The following is a 23,104-nucleotide window of genomic DNA, read 5'->3' on the forward strand; positions in this document are numbered from 1 at the left end:
AGTCTTGATGAGAGAATTCTTCTGTGATGGATGGTGGTGGGAATCCTGTTTCAGATAAGCATCCGTATGGGTAGCTTTCCTGTAGACAGAGTGGCTCATTGAACCATCAGGTCTCTTTTTAATTAGGACATTCAAAAAAGGTAGCTTGCTCTAGACCAATTCTTCGACCACATCAATTCCATACACCCAGCCATCAGATTTACCATGGAAGTCGAAAAAGATGGCAAGCTACCTTTTTTGGATGTCCTAATTAAAAAGAGACCTGATGGTTCAATGAGCCACTCAATGTTTAACCCTTATAAAAAATAAAGTGATGCATGTACACACAAAATCAGACAAGTGTTCATTCTAAATTTCGATTTAAAGCTTTCGTGACTGCAAGGATTCATCTTAAGTCACGTAGAATGAGAATAAAATAATGAATAAATAAAATAACACAATAAACCAATTTACAAGACCAGTCTATTTCTATGACCAGTCACAAGCTAATCACTCAGCTATTTCAATGCTAAATTCTCCTGTTTAATATGTAAACCCCTTTGTCAAGGTGCCTCACTTCTCTAAACCAGCTTAAAAGACGCTACGAATCTTAACGTTCATTGAAGCTCTGTCGTCCCGACGGGTTTGTTCCTTTCACCTGAAGGCCACTTGTGTTGTGGCCGAAACGTCGTGAGAATTTTATTGATATTTAATTTTATTAATTTATTATTTTATTCTCATTCTACGTGACTTTACCGAAAGAACCAAAGAAGATGTTCATTCTAAATTATTGACAGGAATTTTAACAAAATTTAATTACTGCAGTGAAATCTACTGCATCAGATAACATCTGATTAAAAAGCTATTTAAAAAAATATGCACCGTCTGCGTAACAGTGGATGTAAAACATACTATTGTGTCATTCAAAACGAGTAGGCCATTGCATGCTGGCGAATTCTAAACATTAGCGACAAATTACACAACTGAGATGAAACATCAATCATCGCCCCCTACTGACAGCCTCTTGTTCAAATACTCTTTGGTTCTTTCAGTAAAGTCACGTAGGTAGAACAAATAATAATAGATCACGACGTTATGATTCGCTCGTAACACAAGCGGTCGTCCTCAGGCGGAAAAAATAAATGCAGGCCGGTGCAGGGCCACCACCTTGTGCCACACAGGGGCAGCTGCTACTTGGGGATGCTCTTCGAGTGTTTCAGACGAGATACGAAACTCCGAGTTGCCGAGGCGATTAAGCAAGCACCGTGTAAATGCAATTATTATAACATAGTGAATGCTTGGGGGCTTCTTGGCTCTCACTCCTGGTCAGAGATCTCCACAATCCACGGGTCCACAAAGACTGGCCGCTCGCTCTTACTCTGCAGGTTGAACCTAGGAATTGAGTGTTCAACTTCACGTTCTTGTCATTAAAGGCCTATGACAAAGGTGCATCTATTGTAGCGACCGTCTCAAGCTTACACATCTACCGGGTCTCCATTTGACTTTGTATTGTCTAGGAGCAAGTCCACACACACCTCCACTTCCATGAATTGCTGGGAGTTGCCTCGCTCTGCCTCAGTCAGAATTCACCTCTGGCTTCACGTTGCCTCCATCAATGTGAAGGTCCGATTTTGGAGTTGAATCTTCATCTTCACATTTCACCATCACCTCTTCCCTCTTCACCATCACCTCTTCATATTTCACCATCACCTCTTCATATTTCACCTTGATACCTTTAAAAGTGTCCAAGCTGGGATTTTCTTCCGGTTCGTGTTTCATGAGGGATGGGCTTATTGCGGCACTTTGACTTTCACAAGCTGATTTCAGACTCTACTCCTTGCAGATCTTCTGATGCTTCTGTATTCTCTGGTGTACTTGAAGATTTTATGAATGTGCAAACGCCTTCCTGCAGAGTGGACCTCAAGGGTTTCTCTCCTGTGTGTATTCTCTGGTGTGTTACAAGAGGAGATGACTGTGCAAACGCCTTCCCACACACACTGCACTTGAAGGGTTTCTCTCCCGTGTGTGTTCTCTGGTGTACTTTAAGATGTGGTGACTGTGAAAACGCCTTCCCGCACAGAGTGCACTTGAAGGGTTTCTCTCCCGTGTGTGTTCTCTCGTGTACTTGAAGATGTGATGACTGTGCAAACATCATCCCGCACAAAAAGCACCTGAAGGGTTTCTCTCCTGTGTGTATTCTCTGGTGTTTTTTAAGAACAGATGACAGTGAAAATGCCTTCCCACACACAGTGCACTTGAATGGTTTCTCTCCTGTGTGTTCTCTGATGTTTTTTAAGAACAGTTGACTGTGAAAATGCCTTCCCACACACAGTGCACCTGAAGGGTTTCTCTCCCGTGTGTGTACTCTGGTGTCTTTGCAGACTTGATGAATGTGCAAACGCCTTCCCACACACAGTGCACCTGAAGGGTTTCTCTCCCGTGTGTGTTCTCTGGTGTCTTTGCAGACTTAATGAATGTGCAAACGCCTTCCCACACACAGTGCACTTGAAGGGTTTATCTCCCGTGTGTGTTCTCTGGTGTTTTTGCAGATTTGATGAATGTGAAAATGCCTTCCCACACTCAGTGCACTTGAAGGGTTTCTCTCCTGTGTGAGTTCTCTGGTGGGTCTGAAAAACTGATGGCCATGCAAATGCCTTCCCAGACACACTGCACTTGAAGGGTTTCTCTCCCGTGTGTGTTCTCTGGTGTCTTTTAAGATTAAATGACTGTGAAAATGCCTCCCCACACACACTGCACTTGAAGGGTTTCTCTCCCGTGTGTTCTCTGGTGTCTTTTAAAAGCAGATGACCGTGAAAATGCCTTGTCACACACACTGCACTTGAAGGGTTTCTCTCCTGTGTGAGTTCTCTGGTGCTGTGTCAAATTTCCAGTCCGATCCGTGCTGTATGCACGCTGGTCGCATTGTTGACTTGTCATACCGAGCTGCGCTGAGTGCATTTGCTCCATCAAACCAATTCTGCGGAGGAAGCGTCAGAGGAAGCGTCGGCTGCAGACAGAAAAAAATAATATCCACACCATCTACACGTCAGTATTGAGGCACAGAGGAATGCATATATACATTAACATGTGACTTACACGTCTATACTTATTCATATATTCATGATGCAGTGAAAAAGTTTCCCAAATTCATCACAGGGCTGTTATGGCACACAATAAGAGGGCAAATGGTCATAAACATGCCTGGAAGCCCTCGTATCTTCAAATTGAATGTTCACCCAAAACTCCGAGCACACAATTTCGGCTGTCTGGCTACAAAAGGAATTTTTATGAGAGCTAAATTCAGCTGACATAGCAAAGGGTGTTGAAAACAATACCATTTGTGTAATGCATAAATTAATGTTCAATCGCAACTTAGAGGTGTGAATCCAGGCTCAGATGTCCTTGAATGCTGGGATGAACAGTTCCGATTTCAGCTGCATGTGCGTACTGTGTTCACCTCCTGTTTCCATTCTTATAAAGAGTTCCAGAGGAAAACAAAAGTAAACTATTGTTACGTAATAACCTCCATGTTCAACAGAGTTAATAGACGTTACTGCAAACACAAACTGTACACTGCCACTGGGTAAACAGGCGGTGGCTTGTCTAGAATCACGCCTGGCCACCTTCATCTGCTTGGCATGAATGCTTCCTCACTCCACCAAGTAATTGAGGATCAACGAACATAGCTGAGGCTAACTGTAGTTTGCGTGTCTCTCTCCGTGGTGAGATGTTAACTACCTCACCTGGTATACAGGAAGTCGTGGGTTCGATTCCGACCCTGACGCCTGCTGTATATTTGGAGTTTGCGCGTCTCTCCGTATAGCGTCTTTGACCGATAGACATTGACACATGTATTCTTGTTTATTTCAGTAAAGTTACGTAGATGGAAAATAACAATAATTGATAATACAATTACATTAAATAAAGACTACTTGTGTTGCGATCAAAACGACGTGAGTTTTTTTGCTTTATTTACATTCATTTTTATTGTTATTTTCATTTAATTTTCTATCTACGTGACTTTACCGAAAGAACCAAGAATATTAATTCCTGCAGTCACCAAAGTTTTAAGTCAAAACATTCACACACGTTGACAAAGTCTCACCTTGTGTTGTTGTGGGCAGGTCGCTTCTGATAACAAGAGCGGTATAGCAGCTCAAGCGGGCTTGGCCTGGTGAAAAAATAAAAACTGCGTGAATATTTACAATAAAACAAAGTTACAAAGTGGCGAGCCGGGTGAAGACAAATTAAACTTAAGCGAGATAATTAAAGTGAATGCAATCAGGCGAGGGCAGGAGGCAAGGCCCCGCGTGGCTAGGCCCCGCGTTGTAAAGTTCCAACCTGGACATCGATTCCCATGCTCGCTGCTACTCAATTGACATCCCTACGAGAGAGGCTCTACCTTGGTAAACAACAACCACCACCACCACCACCATGAGAATCTCACCTCGGATTTCAGTGCAAGCGCGGATCGGCAGCCTCCTGTTACCTCACGACGTCACGCGGGTAAGCAGGTAACGAGACGTCACTTCCGGGGTAAGAGACACGCCCCTTCCATAATGAGCGGCTCTGTAACTGAATAAATTATGTTAATGTTAACTGGCCATATGTCGAGGGATGGGGCGTGGCTGCTAAACCCGACGGCTTCAACGGATACATAATGTTAATGAACCGCCGTCACTGGGCGTAGCTTTGCCCAAATAAGGATTGCCACTGGATTGATATCTGCAGTGACCCAAGGGGAGGTGACGTCACGCTCAAGAGCGCAGTGGACGGGGTTGGGGGAGTGTGAATACCTTGGTGACATGACGTCACTAGCGAGGTACACCTCCCGCTGGCACTTCATGCCGATGAGGTCATGCTGAGTGGTGACGTCACAGAGCGGGGATGGAGTTTAAGTTGATTTAGATTCATTTTCCATTGCCCCCTCCCTTGGGTGCGTGAACTCAGCAACAACAACGTGGACATTATTGTGTGTACATACACACTGTGTGTGTGTGTAGTGTACGTACACACACACATTTTAGGCTGAGTCGACCTAGGGGAGGCCCAGAACCGGTTCAAATAATCGTCACTGGGTGTTGGCTGTGAGCGGGAATCAAACTCGGGTCGTTATGTTCGTAGTACAGTGCACTAACCGCTAGACTACCACCACACACGTTACACACACACGTTACACACACACACACAGTACACACACAGTACACACACACACGCACGCAGTACACACACACACGGTGCACACACACACAGTACACACACACGTTACACACACACAGTACACACACACAGTACACACACACAGTACACACACACACGCACGGTACACACACGCACGTTACACACATACACAGTACACACACACACAGTACACACACGCACGGTACACACACACACAGTACACACTCACACAGTACACACACACAGTACACACACACGGTACACACACGCACGGGACACACACACAGTACACACACGTACGCACGGCACGCCCACACTCCTTCAGTCACGTGACTAAGGTTGACGCACCGCCCCGTCTCCCGAGGTGACCTCTTGGCTCTCTCGTCTCTCGACACGTAGATTCATTTCTTACTCTTACCTAGAAACCTCATTGTCTGTCTGTCTCTGTCTGTGGACGCAACTTGCGAGGAATTGTACTCACAAACTGTGGGGTTTACGTTTCAAATAAAGTGCCCAGATACCACGCGATAAGCCCCGTGGTGAGCCAGTGCTATTCCTATTTCCAATCCGTCAACTTGAAAGTAGTTAAATTAACAATTTATTACTAATCTCCATATATACCAAAGGCAAAGTTGTGAATGTGTGCGTCTGTTCAAAATGTTTAGCGTACTTCCCGACACGCACTAAGCTTGAAATTTGCCATGTGGGAAATTTCCAGATTGTACACCGTGCAAATATTATACAAATACACTTTTGTATATTTTTTTGGGGGGGGCGCGCAATAATATATAAGCATGAAAACACCACGATGCATAGGACTTACTTTTATTAGAATCTTGGAATTGATTGTGTACATGTTGAAATTGTTAAACGAGCATTTTCAGCACACTGCTGTTTTAATAAATGTTCATGATTCTGAGAATATGTGTCATTCTGAGCATCATAATGACGATATTGGAATCGTCATCATGAATGGGGGTTCAATTATTTTTTATAACAATAGGAATGCGGTTTTGAGCATGACTATTGATATTTCGGACTCATTTATGACAATAGATTCATGATTTTGTTTTGCTCATCAATCAGGATACTGTTAATGATGCGCATGCCCATAAATTGTTGAAATGACTAGAACTGCAAGTTGTGCATACTCTCCAACCCCATTCCTCTACCTACCCATTCCCTTGACGGGCTCCGTGCCCACTTAAACCCATGACGATGGCGGTGACGATTCCACCTCTCGCTGTAACAATCAAAGCACCTCCAACTTCTGAATGCAAAGGTGCTGGTTGGTGCAACGCCAAAACACATCGTCAACGCCGCTCCCAAGCCCGCCCTACATTAGTTACATCGCTAGAATCAACAAAATAAAAAGTTCCACAGAGGAAACTAAAATGACATTACGCAATCCCCAAAGTCGCACGCGGTAGGCTACACAACTCGGAGAACGTCAGACTTCAAGACTTGCATCGCCATCATCATCATTCTTCCTCTCCACAAGTCATCACACGTCAATATTCAACAAGCTGCACACACGTGCAAGTAACCTCTCGACCCGCCACCTGCACAGTTAACGCGATCAGACCCGGGGGTCAAATTAAAATTGTGTCGTCTTTGGTGACGTATTGAATTATATCATTGACAACGGGGTCCGCTTTTGCGATATCTGCGTGCGGTCTTTTAATTATATAGATACGTAGTCAGTTCATTAGTATGGGGTACCTCTATAAGGAATTGTAATTGTAAAATGTATTACTTAATAATACGCTTCCAGGCCGCACTTAGCTTGTAGCAGTCAGAGCAGTTAAAATGACTGTACATGTGTAGGTATGAAATAACAAATTTAAATAAATTTAATTTAACGTAGGTATAAAATAAAATTAATTTAAATAAATGTAATTAATTTTAAAAATGTAATTAATTTTAAAAATTAAATTGAACGTAGGCATTAAATAAAATAAATGTAATTTAAATAAAATACATTTATTAAAAAAATCAATTTAATTTAACGTAGGTATGAAATTAAATAAAATTTAATTAAATTTAACGTAGGTATACAATAAAATAATTTTAATTTAAATTAAATTTAAATTATAAAAAAATACTCATTCATTTAGAAAAAAAAATACTTAAGTATAAAATACATTTTTATTAAATTAATTATAAATGTTAATTAAATTTAGGTATAAAATTAAATTAATTTTATTTTCTACCGAAAGACGCAAAGAGTGTGGACCCACGTGACATCAAGGCTGTCCTAGACTAGGCAAGGCCTCAGGGTGTACCGGGCCTTTCACAACAACAGCAGCAGCAGCAACAACGGTTCTCTTGAGAAAAATATTTTTAAAAAAGTCAACGTAGCTTACCTTGACACTCGCGAACTTTAATGATTAAAATAATTAAAACAAAACTAAACACGCACATGGGCGCGCAGCGTTCAGCGTGTAGGGCATTAAAAATGGTAGCGTTCTCCCGCGATCTGATTGGTCGCCGCGTGCCAAAGTGGGGAGGGGGGGAGGGCCAGCGATCCGATTGGTCGAGAGGCAAACCTGGGCGCGTCTCCGGCGATGGTGCGCAGCGATTGGTCAACGGTTGTCCTATGCTAATTTTGGTATGCTAATTAATTTTAATCTGTATGCTAATGTAGTTTATTTATCCATACTCATTAAGTTTAATGTTTATCCTAAATTAGTTAAAAATATATGCTCGTTTAGTTAACATTCTATGATAGTATCGTTATATTTTTTATGCTATAACAGCAGTGCATACTGCTGTGGTGGTACCTGCTATGATTACAGCAGGCATACTGACTAGTGGTACCTGCTATAATTACATCAGTGCATACTGTGGTGGTACCTGCTTTCACCACAGCAGTGCATACTGTGGTGGGACCTGCTTTCACTACAGCAGTGCATACTGACTGTGGTGGTACCTGCTAAGGTTACAGCAGTGCATACTGCTTATATGCTTTATCACGTGTCGTGAATGTGAGATAGTTTCATCCCAGAAATGGTGTCCTTGACCGGCCCAGAGCTGACATTTCACTTTGCCTTAGAACCTGAGGTGACACAGCATTAGCAATTCCAAGTTCTTTATGTGACCAATAGCAACGAATTATGGGGCAAAACATTTGAAATTAGTGGGTTATGACGTACTGTACTTCACACTTATCGACCATTAACATGAGTCTGTGTTACTGGCGTTGTGCTGCCTTGGCTGGTACCAACTTCTTCTTTGACCACGTGGCCCACGCGGATGAATGATCTACGCCAGTCGAGCGACCGATGGAGAAGAGCTATGGGGGCACGCGGCGGGAGACTCTCAGGCGAAATCGTGGAAGTCGCGTGACAGAAGCCACGTGTGGAGGATAGACGCATGCTGGCGAGACGTCGTCTTCAGTTTAATTTAAGTTTCATGTGTTAGGTGTAGAGCCCTGTGAGCCGTGCGGCCCTTGACTCGGGTGCAACCGCAACAAACAAAAACGTGAACATATTCATGTTGTGGGTCACTGTTGACGATGTGGGTCCTTACTGACGAGGTGAGTGTCCATATTCATGTTGTGGGTCACTGTTGACGATGTGGGTCCCGATTGATGATATGGGTCCAGATTAAAGAGGTGAGCGTCCTTTTTGATGTGGGTCTCTACTGACGAGGCAAGCATCCCTGTTGACGATGTGGGTCCCTGATGACGATGTGGGTCCGTGTTAACGATGTTACCACTGAATTGGTCCTCGTCTAATAGCCTATATGTTCTACCATATGTAAACCCATACGACAATAAATGTTACAATACATAGCATGTATAAGAATTCAAATTCATGTCAACCACCACTCACCCTCCCCTCGACTCACTCCCACGCTCAGCCCTGCACTAGGGTACCCCCCCCCCCCCGCCCACACCGGTGGCAGAGGGCCTTGTTTGACCCAAGATACCTCTCCTTCTTTCCACAGAGCTACAAGACAATCAGAGTCTAGTCGTCCTACACATCGTCAGCAAGACGGATGAGGTGAGCTACGTCTGGCTGTGTGTGACGCCGAGCGTGAAGATTTTCTTCTCTTCTGCAGCGTGCATCCACGTCAACTTTCACCATAAAGCGCGCCCAGACTCCTCCACGGCTCCGCTGCCTCTCCTGCCCTCGTCCTCCTGCTTCCGCTCCGTCCGATCGCCCCCCTCTCCTCCCGCCCCTTGCCGTCTCTCTTCACACGCGCACTCCGACCTCCCTCGCCTTCCACGTCAGGAGGTACGCCCGAGATCACTCGTCCTGCCCGCACCAATGGCTCACCCATCGTCTGACCGCGTCTCCATTCATGCAGGTAAGGGCACCATCACGGCGTAGTGGTTAGCGGCGCTGCGCCACTCACGGCCAATACCAGCGACAATTAGGGGCCGTCCGTGAATGATGTCACGCACCTAGAGGGGGGGGCGCGGGCTCAGAGGTTTGTGACGATGTGACAAGGGGGGGGGGGGTTGAGAAAAGTGACGTCACATCAAATTGCGCAACTTTAAATAAATATAAACACGTTCTACTTAGACTTCGTAATGTTTTCTACCTACATCAGAGTGCAGCGCCACATTAACTACGCACTACAATGACAATAGTTTAAAGCGATTTGAAGCATGTTTTATATATTTTTGGGGGGGGTGGGCAGAGCTTTGTGACGTCATATTTGAGGGGGGGTCTGACTTTTTGTGACGTCATGTGACGATGTGGGGGGGGGGGGGTAAAAAATCCTCTAAAATCGCGTGACGTCATTTAAGGTCGGCCCCTGACCTGAAGCAGTCCTGAGCGTCACTTAGGTGGACTCAGCCATAATTAATAAGGTGGTGAGGTGGGTGGGGGTGCTAACATCAGAATTTGAGAGACGAGTGGCCAGCCGTGGTTCTGTCCACACCAGCCCCTGGTGTTGTTCCATTGCGACTCTCACCGGTGCTCGCTAACAGCGCACGCCCAGTGGGAGTCGATGAGTCCGTGGGTTTCTGTGCGAGTCCGTGGGTCCACGTGTGGGTCTGTGGATGCGTCAGTCTACATTGGGGAGCCTTTGTCTTTGCAGTTTGGGGACTAGTGCAGCACTAATGTGTAGTAGTGTATAGTGTGGTGTATAGTAGTGTAGTGTATAGTAGTGTAGTGTATAGTAGTGTATAGTGTAGTGTATAGTAGTGTAGTGTATAGTAGTGTAGTGTATAGTAGTGTAGTGTATAGTAGTGTAGTGTATAGTAGTGTAGTGTATTGTATGGTGTAGTGTATAGCTTAGTGTATAGTGTAGTGTATAGTGTAGTGTATAGTGTAGTGTATAGTAGTGTGTAGTGTATAGTGTAGTGTATAGTAGTGCATATTGTAGTGTATATTGTAGTGTATAAGTGTATAGTGTAGTGTATAATAGTGTATTGTATAGTAGTGTAGTGTATAATAGTGTATAGTGTAGTGTATAAGTGTATAGTGTAGTGTATAATAGTGTATATTGTAGTGTATAGTGTATAGTAGTGTATATTGTATAAGTGTATAGTGTAGTGTATAATAGTGTAGTGTATAGTAGTGTATAGTGTAGTGTAAAGTAGTGCATATTGTAGTGTATAAGTGTATAGTGTAGTGTATAATAGTGTATTGTATAGTAGTGTATAGTGTAGTGTATACTGTAGTGTATAATAGTGTTTAGTATAGTGTAGTGTATAGTAGTGTAGTGTATAGTGTAGTGTATAGTTTAGTATACTAGTTATCACGTGACTAGTGTAGCTAGCCAGGTGGTGACCACACTCGTGCGTGCATCTCCACTCGTCCGTGTTTGCAAGTAAGCGCTCGTGTGTGTATGTGCACCCGGGTGTTTGTTCGTGTCTGTATGTACGCACACTGTTGCACATGGTTCGCTCGTGTGGGTGTGTAGTGGAACGCACTGCTCATGAAAACATTGCCTCGTTACGCGGTAAATGATGCGGCACAACAGGAGGGAACTGCAGGGATGAGGCTCTCCAGTCTTGGTGCTGTGAATTAAAACAGCGCCAGGGTGGAGAATCCCGTCCCTACAGCTCGTAGCTGTGACGGAGCGAGAGTGATCAGCGGACAGCCACCATGGTTGCCAGGTAAGGGGAGACTTCACCCGGAACTCTCCTCCACACGTGTTCCCCGTGAACATTGTCGCATTAAACGTACGATCAGGAATCTTTAAAATATCAGACCTTTGTTGTTCCGCAAGAATATTAACGCTCAAACTGGTATCGAACTCTTCATGAATTCACTTGGTCAAACAGTTCAGGTACTCGGGAAAGCATTTCACCACCCGGTATGCAACAGTTAAACAATCTACTCCAAATCAACACCGTAATGTCAAATTATCATCCAACATTGACTTCCACATCGATGGAAGCCATTTGCCATGACGTCCAAGCCATTAAACACCGGAACAACGAATGTGCCATTCAAGTACATCTTGAAACCCATTATCTGAAGTAGTTTGTATTAAACAATAACTAAATAATAGAAACACGTTTACAATATTGAGCGAAGTTATAGTCACAGACTTTTTCCAACTTTAGCTCAACAGGACCACAAAAGCTCAGATATGTGGTGCATAATAAATGAATCAATCTGATTGAAATCATCAACTGGCCAAACACTTTTCGATTTCAACATCACCTTATAAAAGAATAACATTTTAAATATAAGCGCACAACTATATCTGTGATGAGCGCTGCACTTTCCGTTGTTTTCATGCAGGGGGCGCTGCAAACCTACGCACCCCCTGCATGGACGACGGAGGCGCAGGGACAGACGTTCGATTACGTTGGAATCGATCTGCGGACGGCGGTCTTCTCGCACGGCCAGCAGCTCGATGTCGCCTTATCTCGATCCCGCAATCCCAAACAGGTGAAAGTCCGCATCGAGAGAAAATTCAGGTGAAATGTCCTTTTCAATGAAGTCTTCCAGATGTAAATTGATACAAGCTTTTAATGAAGAAATAAAATCATCTAATTCAAAACACAACACAATTCAAAGACGCTTCATTTTAAAACTTCAAAACGGAGCATGGGCTACTTGCGTGAATGCGTCCTTCGTGTGCACATGTTGTGACTTTCCTGGCCTGAAGGCCGTCAATGTGTTGGACCATTAAATGGTGCACAGCGTCTCAACAACAGCAGTGGGGTTTGCTTCAACCGATAGGTAACGAACATCCAGACGTGAATCAGCAAGGAGCATTTCTAGTCCCAGTTAGACAAAATCTACGTCAACACGTAAGACAAAACTACAATTCGTGTACAGAGAATGTACCTCCTCCTATACGTGTAACTTTTAAGTGATATGCCTTGTAACTGATGAATGATCCGAGCGTGACCTATTTCAAAGACAATGAGTTGCTCCAGATGCTTCGTGGAACACAAAAACACCATTTGACCTGTATCACAAGAACAACGGGTCTCACCTGAGTTCACTGTACAGGTTACTTTCAAACACACACACACACTTTGTCCTAACATCACTTAGTCAATGTTTGACCCTTATAGATCAAATGTTACAAGTATGCACAAAACCAGACAAGTATTCATTCTAAATTATTGACAGGCATATTAACAAAATTGGATTACTGCAGTGAAATATACTGCATCATGTTACATCGTATTAACAAGAAGCTTTGATTTTTTTTTGCACAGTCTGCTTCACAGTGAATGTAAAACATACTATTGTGTCATTCAAAACGAGTAGGCCATTGCATGCTGGCGTCTGAGTGAAAATGTAGCAAATTCTAAACATTACCTACAAACTACACAACTGAGATGACGCATCAATCATCGCCCCCTACTGACAGGCTCTTGTCCACATGCAGGCCGGTGCAGGGCCACCACCTTGTGCCACACAGGGGCAGCTGCCACTTGGGGATGCTCTTTGAGTGTTTGTGATGAGGTACGACACACTCCGAGTTGCTGAGGCGATTAAGCAAGCACCGTGTAAAAGCAATTATTATAACATAGTGAATGCTTGGGAGCTTATTGGCTCTTGCTCCTGGTTAGAGATCTACCCAACCCATGGGCCCACAAAGTGTTCAACTTCACGTTCTTGTCATTAAAGGCCTGTGACAAAGGTGCATCTATTGTAGCGACATCATCTCTGGCTTACACATCTACCAGGTCTCCACTTGACTTTGTATTGTCTAGGAGGAAGTCCACCCACTCCTCCACTTCCACAAACTGCTGGGAGTTGCCTCACTCTGCCTCAGTCAGAATTCTCCTCCTGCTCCACGTTGCCTTCATCAATGTGAAGGTCCCATTCTGGAAATGAATCTTCATCTTCACATTTCACCATCACCTCTTCATATTTCACCTTGATACCTTTAAAGTGTCCAAGCTGGGATTTTCTTCCGGTTCGTGTTTCATGAGGGATGGGCTCATTGCGGCACTTTGACTTTCACAAGCTGATTTCAGACTCCGACTCCGCTCCTTGTGATGCTTTTGTGTTCTCTGGTGTCTTCGAAGATTTGATGAATCTGCAAACGGCTTACCGCACAGAGCACACTTGAAGGGTTTCTCTCCTGTGTGTGTTCTCTGGTGTTTTACAAGATCGGATGACTGTGCAAATGCCTTCACGCACAAACTGCACTTGAAGGGTTTCTCTCCCGTGTGTGTTCTTTGGTGTACTTTAAGATTTCGTGAAACTGTAAACACCTTCCCGCACAGAGTGCACCTGAAGGCTTTCTCTCCCGTGTGTGTTCTCTGGTGTATTACAAGATTATATGAATCTGAAAACGCCTTGTCGCACAGAGTACACTTGAAGGGTTTCACTCCCGTGTGTGTTCTCTGGTGTTTTACAAGAGCAGATGACTGTGCAAATGCCTTCACGCACACACTGCACTTGAAGGGTTTCTCTCCCGTGTGTGTTCTCTGGTGTATTACAAGATTACATGAATCTGAAAACGCCTTGCCGCACAGAGTACACTTGAAGGGTTTCTCTCCTGTGTGTGTTCTCTGGTGTTTTTTAAGAGCAGATGACCATGAAAATGCCTTCCCACAAACATTGCACTTGAAGGGTTTCTCTCCAGTGTGTGTTCTCTGGTGTTTTACAAGATTACATGAATCTGAAAATGTCTTCCCACACACACTGCACTTGAAGGGTTTCTCTCCCGTGTGTGTTCTCTGGTGTACTTTAAGATTTGATGAATGTGCAAACGCCTTCCCGCACAGAGTGCACCTGAAGGGTTTCTCTCCCGTATGTGTTCTCTGGTGTGTTACAAGATTATATGAATCTGAAAACGTCTTCCTGCACAGAGTACACTTGAAGGGTTTCTCTCCCGTGTGAGTTCTCTGGTGCCGTGTCAGATTTCCAGTCCGGTCCGTGCTGTATGCACGCTGGTCGCATTGTTGACTTGTCGTACCGAGCTGCGCTGAGTGCCTTTGCTCCATCAGAACAATTCTGCAGAGGAAGCGTCAGCTGCAGACAGAAAAAAAGAATATCCACACCATCTACACGTCAGGCACAGAGGAATGCACACGTGACTTACACGTCTATACTTATTAATATATTCATGATGTAGTGAAAAAGTTTCCCAAATTCATCAGATTTGATGAACGTGCAAATGCCTTCCAGCACAGAGTGCACCTGAAGGGTTTCTCTCCACGGGCTGTTATGGGACACAGTGAGAGGGTAAATGTCATTAATATGCCTGGAAGCCTTCATATCTTCAAGATGAATGTTAACTCAAAACTCTAAGCACACAAATTCGGCTGTCTGACTACAAAAGGAATATTTATGAAAGCTAAATTCAGCTGACATAGCAAAGGGTGTTGAAAACAATACTAATTGTGTTATGCAGAAATGCATAAATCAACGTTCAATCGCAACTCAGGTGTGAATCCATGCTATGTCTTTGAATGCTGGGGATGAACAGTTCCGACTTCAGCTGAATGTGTGTGCTGTGTTAACTTCCTGTTTCCATTCGTATAAAGAGTTCCAGAGGAAAACTCAAATAAACTATTGTTTTGATATAACCTCCGTGTTCAACAGAGTTAATAGACTTTACTGCATACACAAACTTGACACTGTCACACACTGCCATGAGTAAAACAGGTGGTGGTGTGACCAGAACCATGCCTGACCACCTTCATCTGCTCAGCATTAATTCTTCCTCACTTCACCAAGTAATGAATCAAGGATCATCAACATAGCCGAGGCTATCCGTGTCTCTGTCTCTCTCTCCCCGTGGTGAAGGTGTTCCCCTCCACACATTCAGAGTCAACAGCGGCACACGGTTAGCGTCTTTGACCGATAGATACATTGACGCACGTATTGTTGGTTCTTTCAGTAAAGTCACGTAGATAGAAAATAAAAATAACAGATTAAATTGAATGAGATAAAGACCACTTGTGTCGCGATCGAAACGTCGTGGGTTTTTTGCTTCATTTTCATTTTTTTATTTTTCATTTAATTTATTATCTGTTATTTTAATTTCTATCTACGTGACTTTACCGAAAGAACCAAGAATATTAATTCCTGCAATCACCAAAGTTTTAAGTCAAAACATTCACACACGTTGACAAAGCCTCACCTTGTGTTGTTGTGGGCAGGTCGCTTCTGATAACAAGAGCGGTATAGCAGCTCAAGCGGGCTTGGCCTGGTAACAAAAGAAAATAAAAACTGCGTGAATGTTTACAATAAAACAAAGTTACAAAGTGGCGTTCCGGGTGAAGACAAATTAAACTTAAGCGAGATAATTAAAGTGAATGCAATCAGGCGAGGGAAGGAGGCAAGGCCCCGCGTGGCTAGGCCCCGCGTTGTAAAGTTCCAACCTGGACATCGATTCCCATGCTCGCTGCTACTCAACTGACATCCCTACGAGAGAGAGGCTCTACCTTGGTAAACAACAACAACCACCACCACTACCACCATGAGAATTTCTCACCTCGGATTTCAGTGCAAGCGCGGACCAGCAGCCTCCTGTTACCTCGCGACGTCGCGCGCGTAAGCAGGTAACATGACGTCACGTCCGGGGTAAGAGACACGCCCCTCCCACAATGAGCGGCTCTGTAAATGAATAAATTATGTTAATGAATCAGGGCCATATGTCGAGGGATGGGGCGTGGCTGCTGAACCCGTCGCAATAAACACTCAACGGCTTCAACGAATACATTATGTTAATGAACCGGCAGTCACTGGGCGTACCTTTGCCCAAATAAGGATTGGCACTGAAATGATATCGGCGGTGACCCAAGCGGAGGTGACGTCATGCTGAAGAGCGCCGTGGACGGGTTTGGGGGAGTGTGAATACCTTGGTGACATGACGTCACTAGCGAGTTACACCTCCCGTAGGCACTTCATGCCGAAGAGGTCATGCTAGTGGTGACGTCACAGAGCGGGGATGGAGTTTAAGTTGATTTAGATTAATTTTCCATTGCCCCCTCCCTTGGGTGCGTGAACTCAGCAACAACGTGGACATTATTGTGTATACACACTGTGTGTGTGTACATACACACGGCCAGCAGCTCGATGTCGCCTTATCTCGATCCCGCAATCCCAAACAGGTGAAAGTCCGCATCGAGAGAAAATTCAGGTGAAATGTCCTTTTCAATGAAGTCTTCCAGATGTAAATTGATACAAGCTTTTAATGAAGAAATAAAATCATCTAATTCAAAACACAACACAATTCAAAGACGCTTCATTTTAAAACTTCAAAACGGAGCATGGGCTACTTGCGTGAATGCGTCCTTCGTGTGCACATGTTGTGACTTTCCTGGCCTGAAGGCCGTCAATGTGTTGGACCATTAAATGGTGTACAGCATCTCAACAACCGATAGGTAACGAACATCCAGACGTGAATCAGCAAGGAGCATTTCTAGTCCCAGTTAGACAAAATCTAAGTCAACACGTAAGACAAAACTACAATTCGTGTACAGAGAATGTACCTCCTCCTATACGTGTAACTTTTAAGTGGTATGCCTTGTAACTGATGAATGATCCGAGCGTGACCTATTTCAAAGACAATGAGTTGCTCCAGATGCTTCGTGGAACACAAAAACACCATTTGACCTGTATCACAAGAACAACGGGTCTCACCTGAGTTCACTGTACAGGTTACTTTCAAACACACACACACACTTTGTCCTAACATCACTTAGTCAATGTTTGACCCTTATAGATCAAATGTTACAAGTATGCACAAAACCAGACAAGTATTCATTCTAAATTATTGACAGGCATATTAACAAAATTGGATTACTGCAGTGAAATATACTGCATCATGTTACATCGTATTAACAAGAAGCTTTGAAATTTTTTTTTGCACAGTCTGCTTCACAGTGAATGTAAAACATACTATTGTGTCATTCAAAACGAGTAGGCCATTGCATGCTGGCGTCTGAGTGAAAATGTAGCAAATTCTAAACATTACCTACAAACTACACAACTGAGATGACGCATCAATCATCGCCCCCTACTGACAGGCTCTTGTCCACATGCAGGCCGGTGCAGGGCCACCACCTTGTGCCACACAGGGGCAGCTGCCACTTGGGGATGCTCTTTGAGTGTTTGTGATGAGGTACGACACAAAACTCCGAGTTGCTGAGGCGATTAAGCAAGCACCGTGTAAAAGCAATTATTATAACATAGTGAATGCTTGGGAGCTTATTGGCTCTTGCTCCTGGTTAGAGATCTACCCAACCCATGGGCCCACAAAGTGTTCAACTTCACGTTCTTGTCATTAAAGGCCTGTGACAAAGGTGCATCTATTGTAGCGACATCGTCTCTGGCTTACACATCTACCAGGTCTCCACTTGACTTTGTATTGTCTAGGAGGAAGTCCACCCACTCCTCCACTTCCACAAACTGCTGGGAGTTGCCTCACTCTGCCTCAGTCAGAATTCTCCTCCTGCTCCACGTTGCCTTCATCAATGTGAAGGTCCCATTCTGGAAATGAATCTTCATCTTCACATTTCACCATCACCTCTTCATATTTCACCCTGATACCTTTAAAGTGTCCAAGCTGGGATTTTCTTCCGGTTCGTGTTTCATGAGGGATGGGCTCATTGCGGCACTTTGACTTTCACAAGCTGATTTCAGACTCCGACTCTGCTCCTTGTGATGCTTTTGTGTTCTCTGGTGTCTTCGAAGATTTGATGAATCTGCAAACGGCTTACCGCACAGAGCACACTTGAAGGGTTTCTCTCCTGTGTGTGTTCTCTGGTGTTTTACAAGATCGGATGACTGTGCAAATGCCTTCACGCACAAACTGCACTTGAAGGGTTTCTCTCCCGTGTGTGTTCTTTGGTGTACTTTAAGATTTCGTGAAACTGTAAACACCTTCCCGCACAGAGTGCACCTGAAGGCTTTCTCTCCCGTGTGTGTTCTCTGGTGTATTACAAGATTATATGAATCTGAAAACGCCTTGTCGCACAGAGTACACTTGAAGGGTTTCACTCCCGTGTGTGTTCTCTGGTGTTTTACAAGAGCAGATGACTGTGCAAATGCCTTCACGCACACACTGCACTTGAAGGGTTTCTCTCCCGTGTGTGTTCTCTGGTGTATTACAAGATTACATGAATCTGAAAACGCCTTGCCGCACAGAGTACACTTGAAGGGTTTCTCTCCTGTGTGTGTTCTCTGGTGTTTTTTAAGAGCAGATGACCATGAAAATGCCTTCCCACAAACACTGCACTTGAAGGGTTTCTCTCCAGTGTGTGTTCTCTGGTGTTTTACAAGATTACATGAATCTGAAAATGTCTTCCCACACACACTGCACTTGAAGGGTTTCTCTCCCGTGTGTGTTCTCTGGTGTACTTTAAGATTTGATGAATGTGCAAACGCCTTCCCGCACAGAGTGCACCTGAAGGGTTTCTCTCCCGTATGTGTTCTCTGGTGTGTTACAAGATTATATGAATCTGAAAACGTCTTCCTGCACAGAGTACACTTGAAGGGTTTCTCTCCCGTGTGAGTTCTCTGGTGCCGTGTCAGATTTCCAGTCCGGTCCGTGCTGTATGCACGCTGGTCGCATTGTTGACTTGTCGTACCGAGCTGCGCTGAGTGCCTTTGCTCCATCAGAACAATTCTGCAGAGGAAGCGTCAGCTGCAGACAGAAAAAAAGAATATCCACACCATCTACACGTCAGGCACAGAGGAATGCACACGTGACTTACACGTCTATACTTATTAATATATTCATGATGTAGTGAAAAAGTTTCCCAAATTCATCAGATTTGATGAACGTGCAAATGCCTTCCAGCACAGAGTGCACCTGAAGGGTTTCTCTCCACGGGCTGTTATGGGACACAGTGAGAGGGTAAATGTCATTAATATGCCTGGAAGCCTTCATATCTTCAAGATGAATGTTAACTCAAAACTCTAAGCACACAAATTCGGCTGTCTGACTACAAAAGGAATATTTATGAAAGCTAAATTCAGCTGACATAGCAAAGGGTGTTGAAAACAATACTAATTGTGTTATGCAGAAATGCATAAATCAACGTTCAATCGCAACTCAGGTGTGAATCCATGCTATGTCTTTGAATGCTGGGGATGAACAGTTCCGACTTCAGCTGAATGTGTGTGCTGTGTTAACTTCCTGTTTCCATTCGTATAAAGAGTTCCAGAGGAAAACTCAAATAAACTATTGTTTTGATATAACCTCCGTGTTCAACAGAGTTAATAGACTTTACTGCATACACAAACTTGACACTGTCACACACTGCCATGAGTAAAACAGGTGGTGGTGTGACCAGAACCATGCCTGACCACCTTCATCTGCTCAGCATTAATTCTTCCTCACTTCACCAAGTAATGAATCAAGGATCATCAACATAGCCGAGGCTATCCGTGTCTCTGTCTCTCTCTCCCCGTGGTGAAGGTGTTCCCCTCCACACATTCAGAGTCAACAGCGGCACACGGTTAGCGTCTTTGACCGATAGATACATTGACGCACGTATTGTTGGTTCTTTCAGTAAAGTCACGTAGATAGAAAATAAAAATAACAGATTAAATTGAATGAGATAAAGACCACTTGTGTCGCGATCGAAACGTCGTGGGTTTTTTGCTTCATTTTCATTTTTTTATTTTTCATTTAATTTATTATCTGTTATTTTAATTTCTATCTACGTGACTTTACCGAAAGAACCAAGAATATTAATTCCTGCAATCACCAAAGTTTTAAGTCAAAACATTCACACACGTTGACAAAGCCTCACCTTGTGTTGTTGTGGGCAGGTCGCTTCTGATAACAAGAGCGGTATAGCAGCTCAAGCGGGCTTGGCCTGGTAACAAAAGAAAATAAAAACTGCGTGAATGTTTACAATAAAACAAAGTTACAAAGTGGCGTTCCGGGTGAAGACAAATTAAACTTAAGCGAGATAATTAAAGTGAATGCAATCAGGCGAGGGCAGGAGGCAAGGCCCCGCGTGGCTAGGCCCCGCGTTGTAAAGTTCCAACCTGGACATCGATTCCCATGCTCGCTGCTACTCAACTGACATCCCTACGAGAGAGAGGCTCTACCTTGGTAAACAACAACAACCACCACCACTACCACCATGAGAATTTCTCACCTCGGATTTCAGTGCAAGCGCGGACCAGCAGCCTCCTGTTACCTCGCGACGTCGCGCGCGTAAGCAGGTAACATGACGTCACGTCCGGGGTAAGAGACACGCCCCTCCCACAATGAGCGGCTCTGTAAATGAATAAATTATGTTAATGAATCAGGGCCATATGTCGAGGGATGGGGCGTGGCTGCTGAACCCGTCGCAATAAACACTCAACGGCTTCAACGAATACATTATGTTAATGAACCGGCAGTCACTGGGCGTACCTTTGCCCAAATAAGGATTGGCACTGAAATGATATCGGCGGTGACCCAAGCGGAGGTGACGTCATGCTGAAGAGCGCCGTGGACGGGTTTGGGGGAGTGTGAATACCTTGGTGACATGACGTCACTAGCGAGTTACACCTCCCGTAGGCACTTCATGCCGAAGAGGTCATGCTAGTGGTGACGTCACAGAGCGGGGATGGAGTTTAAGTTGATTTAGATTAATTTTCCATTGCCCCCTCCCTTGGGTGCGTGAACTCAGCAACAACGTGGACATTATTGTGTATACACACTGTGTGTGTGTACATACACACGGCCAGCAGCTCGATGTCGCCTTATCTCGATCCCGCAATCCCAAACAGGTGAAAGTCCGCATCGAGAGAAAATTCAGGTGAAATGTTCTTTTCAATGAAGTCTTCCAGATGTAAATTGATACAAGCTTTTAATGAAGAAATAAAATCATCTAATTCAAAACACAACACAATTCAAAGACGCTTCATTTTAAAACTTCAAAACGGAGCATGGGCTACTTGCGTGAATGCGTCCTTCGTGTGCACATGTTGTGACTTTCCTGGCCTGAAGGCCGTCAATGTGTTGGACCATTAAATGGTGAACTTAGCAACAACGTGGACATTATTGTGTATACACACTGTGTGTGTGTACATACACACAGTGTGTGTATGTACACACTGTGTGTGTACGTACACACACACAGAGTGCAGCGCTACATTAAATACGCACTACAATGACAACAGTTTAAAGGGATTTGAAGCATGTTTTTTTTGGGGGGGGGGAGGGGGGCAGAACTTTGTGACGTCATAATTGAGGGGGAGGGGTCTGACTTTGTGTGACGTCGTATGACGATGGGGGGTCAAAAATCCTCTAAAATCGCGTGACGTCATTTAAGGTCGGCCCCTTACCTGAAGCAGTCCTGAGCGTCACTTAGGTGGACTCAGCCATAATTAAGGAGGTGGTGAGGTGGGTGGGGGTGCTAACATCAGAATTTGAGAGACAAGCGGCCAGCCGTGGTTCTGTCCACACCAGCCCCTGGTGTTGTTCCATCGCGACCCTCACCGGTGCTCGCTAACAGCGCACGCCCAGTGGGAGTCGATGAGTCCGTGGGCTTCTGTGCGAGTCCGTGGGTCCATGAGTGGGTCTGTGGATGCGTCAGTCTACATTGGGGAGCCTTTGTCTTTGCAGTTTGGGGACTAGTGCAGCACTAGTGTGTAGTAGTGTATAGTAATGTAGTGTATAGTGTAGTGTATAGTGTAGTGTATAGTTTAGTGTAAAGTGTAGTATAGTGTAGTGTATAGTAGTGTATAGTAGTGTAGTGTATAGTGGTGTATAATAGTGTATTGTATAGTAGTGTATATTGTAGTGTATAGTGTAGTGTATAGTTGTGTATAATGTAGTGTATAGTAGTGTATAGTGTAGTGTATAGTGTAGTGTATAGTAGTGTATAGTGTAGTGTATAGTAGTGTATAGTGTAGTGTATAATAGTGTATATTGTAGTGTATAGTGTAGTGTATAGTAGTGTATAGTGTAGTGTGTAAGTGTATAGTGACGTGTATAATAGTGTATATTGTAGTGTATAGTAGTGTATATTGTAGTGTATAAGTGTATAGTGTAGTGTATAATAGTGTGGTGTATAGTGTAGTGTAGTGTAAAGTAGTGCATGTTGTAGTGTATAAGTGTATAGTGTATAATAGTGTATTGTATAGTAGTGTTGTGTGTAGTGTATAGTGTAGTGTATAATAGTGTTTAGTATAGTGTAGTGTATAGTAGTGTAGTGTATAGTGTAGTGTATAGTTTAGCATACTAGTTATCACGTGACTGGTGTAGCTAGCCAGGTGGTGACCACACTCGTGCGTGCATTTCCACTCGTCCGTGTTTGCAAGTAAGCGCTCGTGTGTGTATGTGCACCCGCGTGTTTGTTCGTGTCTGTATGTACGCACACTGTTGCACATGGTTCGCTCGTGTGGGTGTGTAGTGGAACGCACTGCTCATGAAAACGTTGCCTCGTTACGCGGTAAATGCTGCGGCACAACAAGAGGGAACTGCAGGGATGAGGCTCTCCGCTCTTGGTGCTGTGAATTAAAACAGCGCCAGGGTGGAGCGTCCCGTCCCGTCCCTACAGCTCGTAGCTGTGACGGAGCGAGAGTGATCAGCGGACAGCCACCAT

General features: G+C 44.2%; 2 protein-coding genes across 2 annotated transcripts; both read right to left on the bottom strand.

Annotated features, from left to right (window-relative positions):
• Window positions 1-12,960: 12,960 nt before the first annotated feature.
• LOC142919835 (uncharacterized) lies at window positions 12,961-15,752 on the bottom strand. Its single transcript, XM_076062492.1, has 2 exons — window positions 15,688-15,752; window positions 12,961-14,573 (listed from the first exon to the last, which is right to left on the bottom strand). Exon 2 carries the CDS (start codon window positions 14,543-14,545, stop codon window positions 13,466-13,468), a length of 1,080 nt encoding a protein of 359 aa, XP_075918607.1. The 5' UTR covers window positions 14,546-14,573; window positions 15,688-15,752; the 3' UTR covers window positions 12,961-13,465.
• Window positions 15,753-17,569: 1,817 nt separating this feature from the next.
• LOC142919836 (uncharacterized) lies at window positions 17,570-20,376 on the bottom strand. Its single transcript, XM_076062493.1, has 2 exons — window positions 20,312-20,376; window positions 17,570-19,197 (listed from the first exon to the last, which is right to left on the bottom strand). Exon 2 carries the CDS (start codon window positions 19,167-19,169, stop codon window positions 18,090-18,092), a length of 1,080 nt encoding a protein of 359 aa, XP_075918608.1. The 5' UTR covers window positions 19,170-19,197; window positions 20,312-20,376; the 3' UTR covers window positions 17,570-18,089.
• Window positions 20,377-23,104: the final 2,728 nt, after the last annotated feature.

Source organism: Petromyzon marinus, unplaced genomic scaffold (genome assembly GCF_048934315.1).
Source record: "Petromyzon marinus isolate PM22_M1 ecotype Great Lakes invasive population unplaced genomic scaffold, UKy_Petmar_22M1.pri1.0 PM_G_Scaffold_62, whole genome shotgun sequence".
Taxonomy (NCBI): Eukaryota; Metazoa; Chordata; class Hyperoartia; order Petromyzontiformes; family Petromyzontidae; genus Petromyzon; species Petromyzon marinus.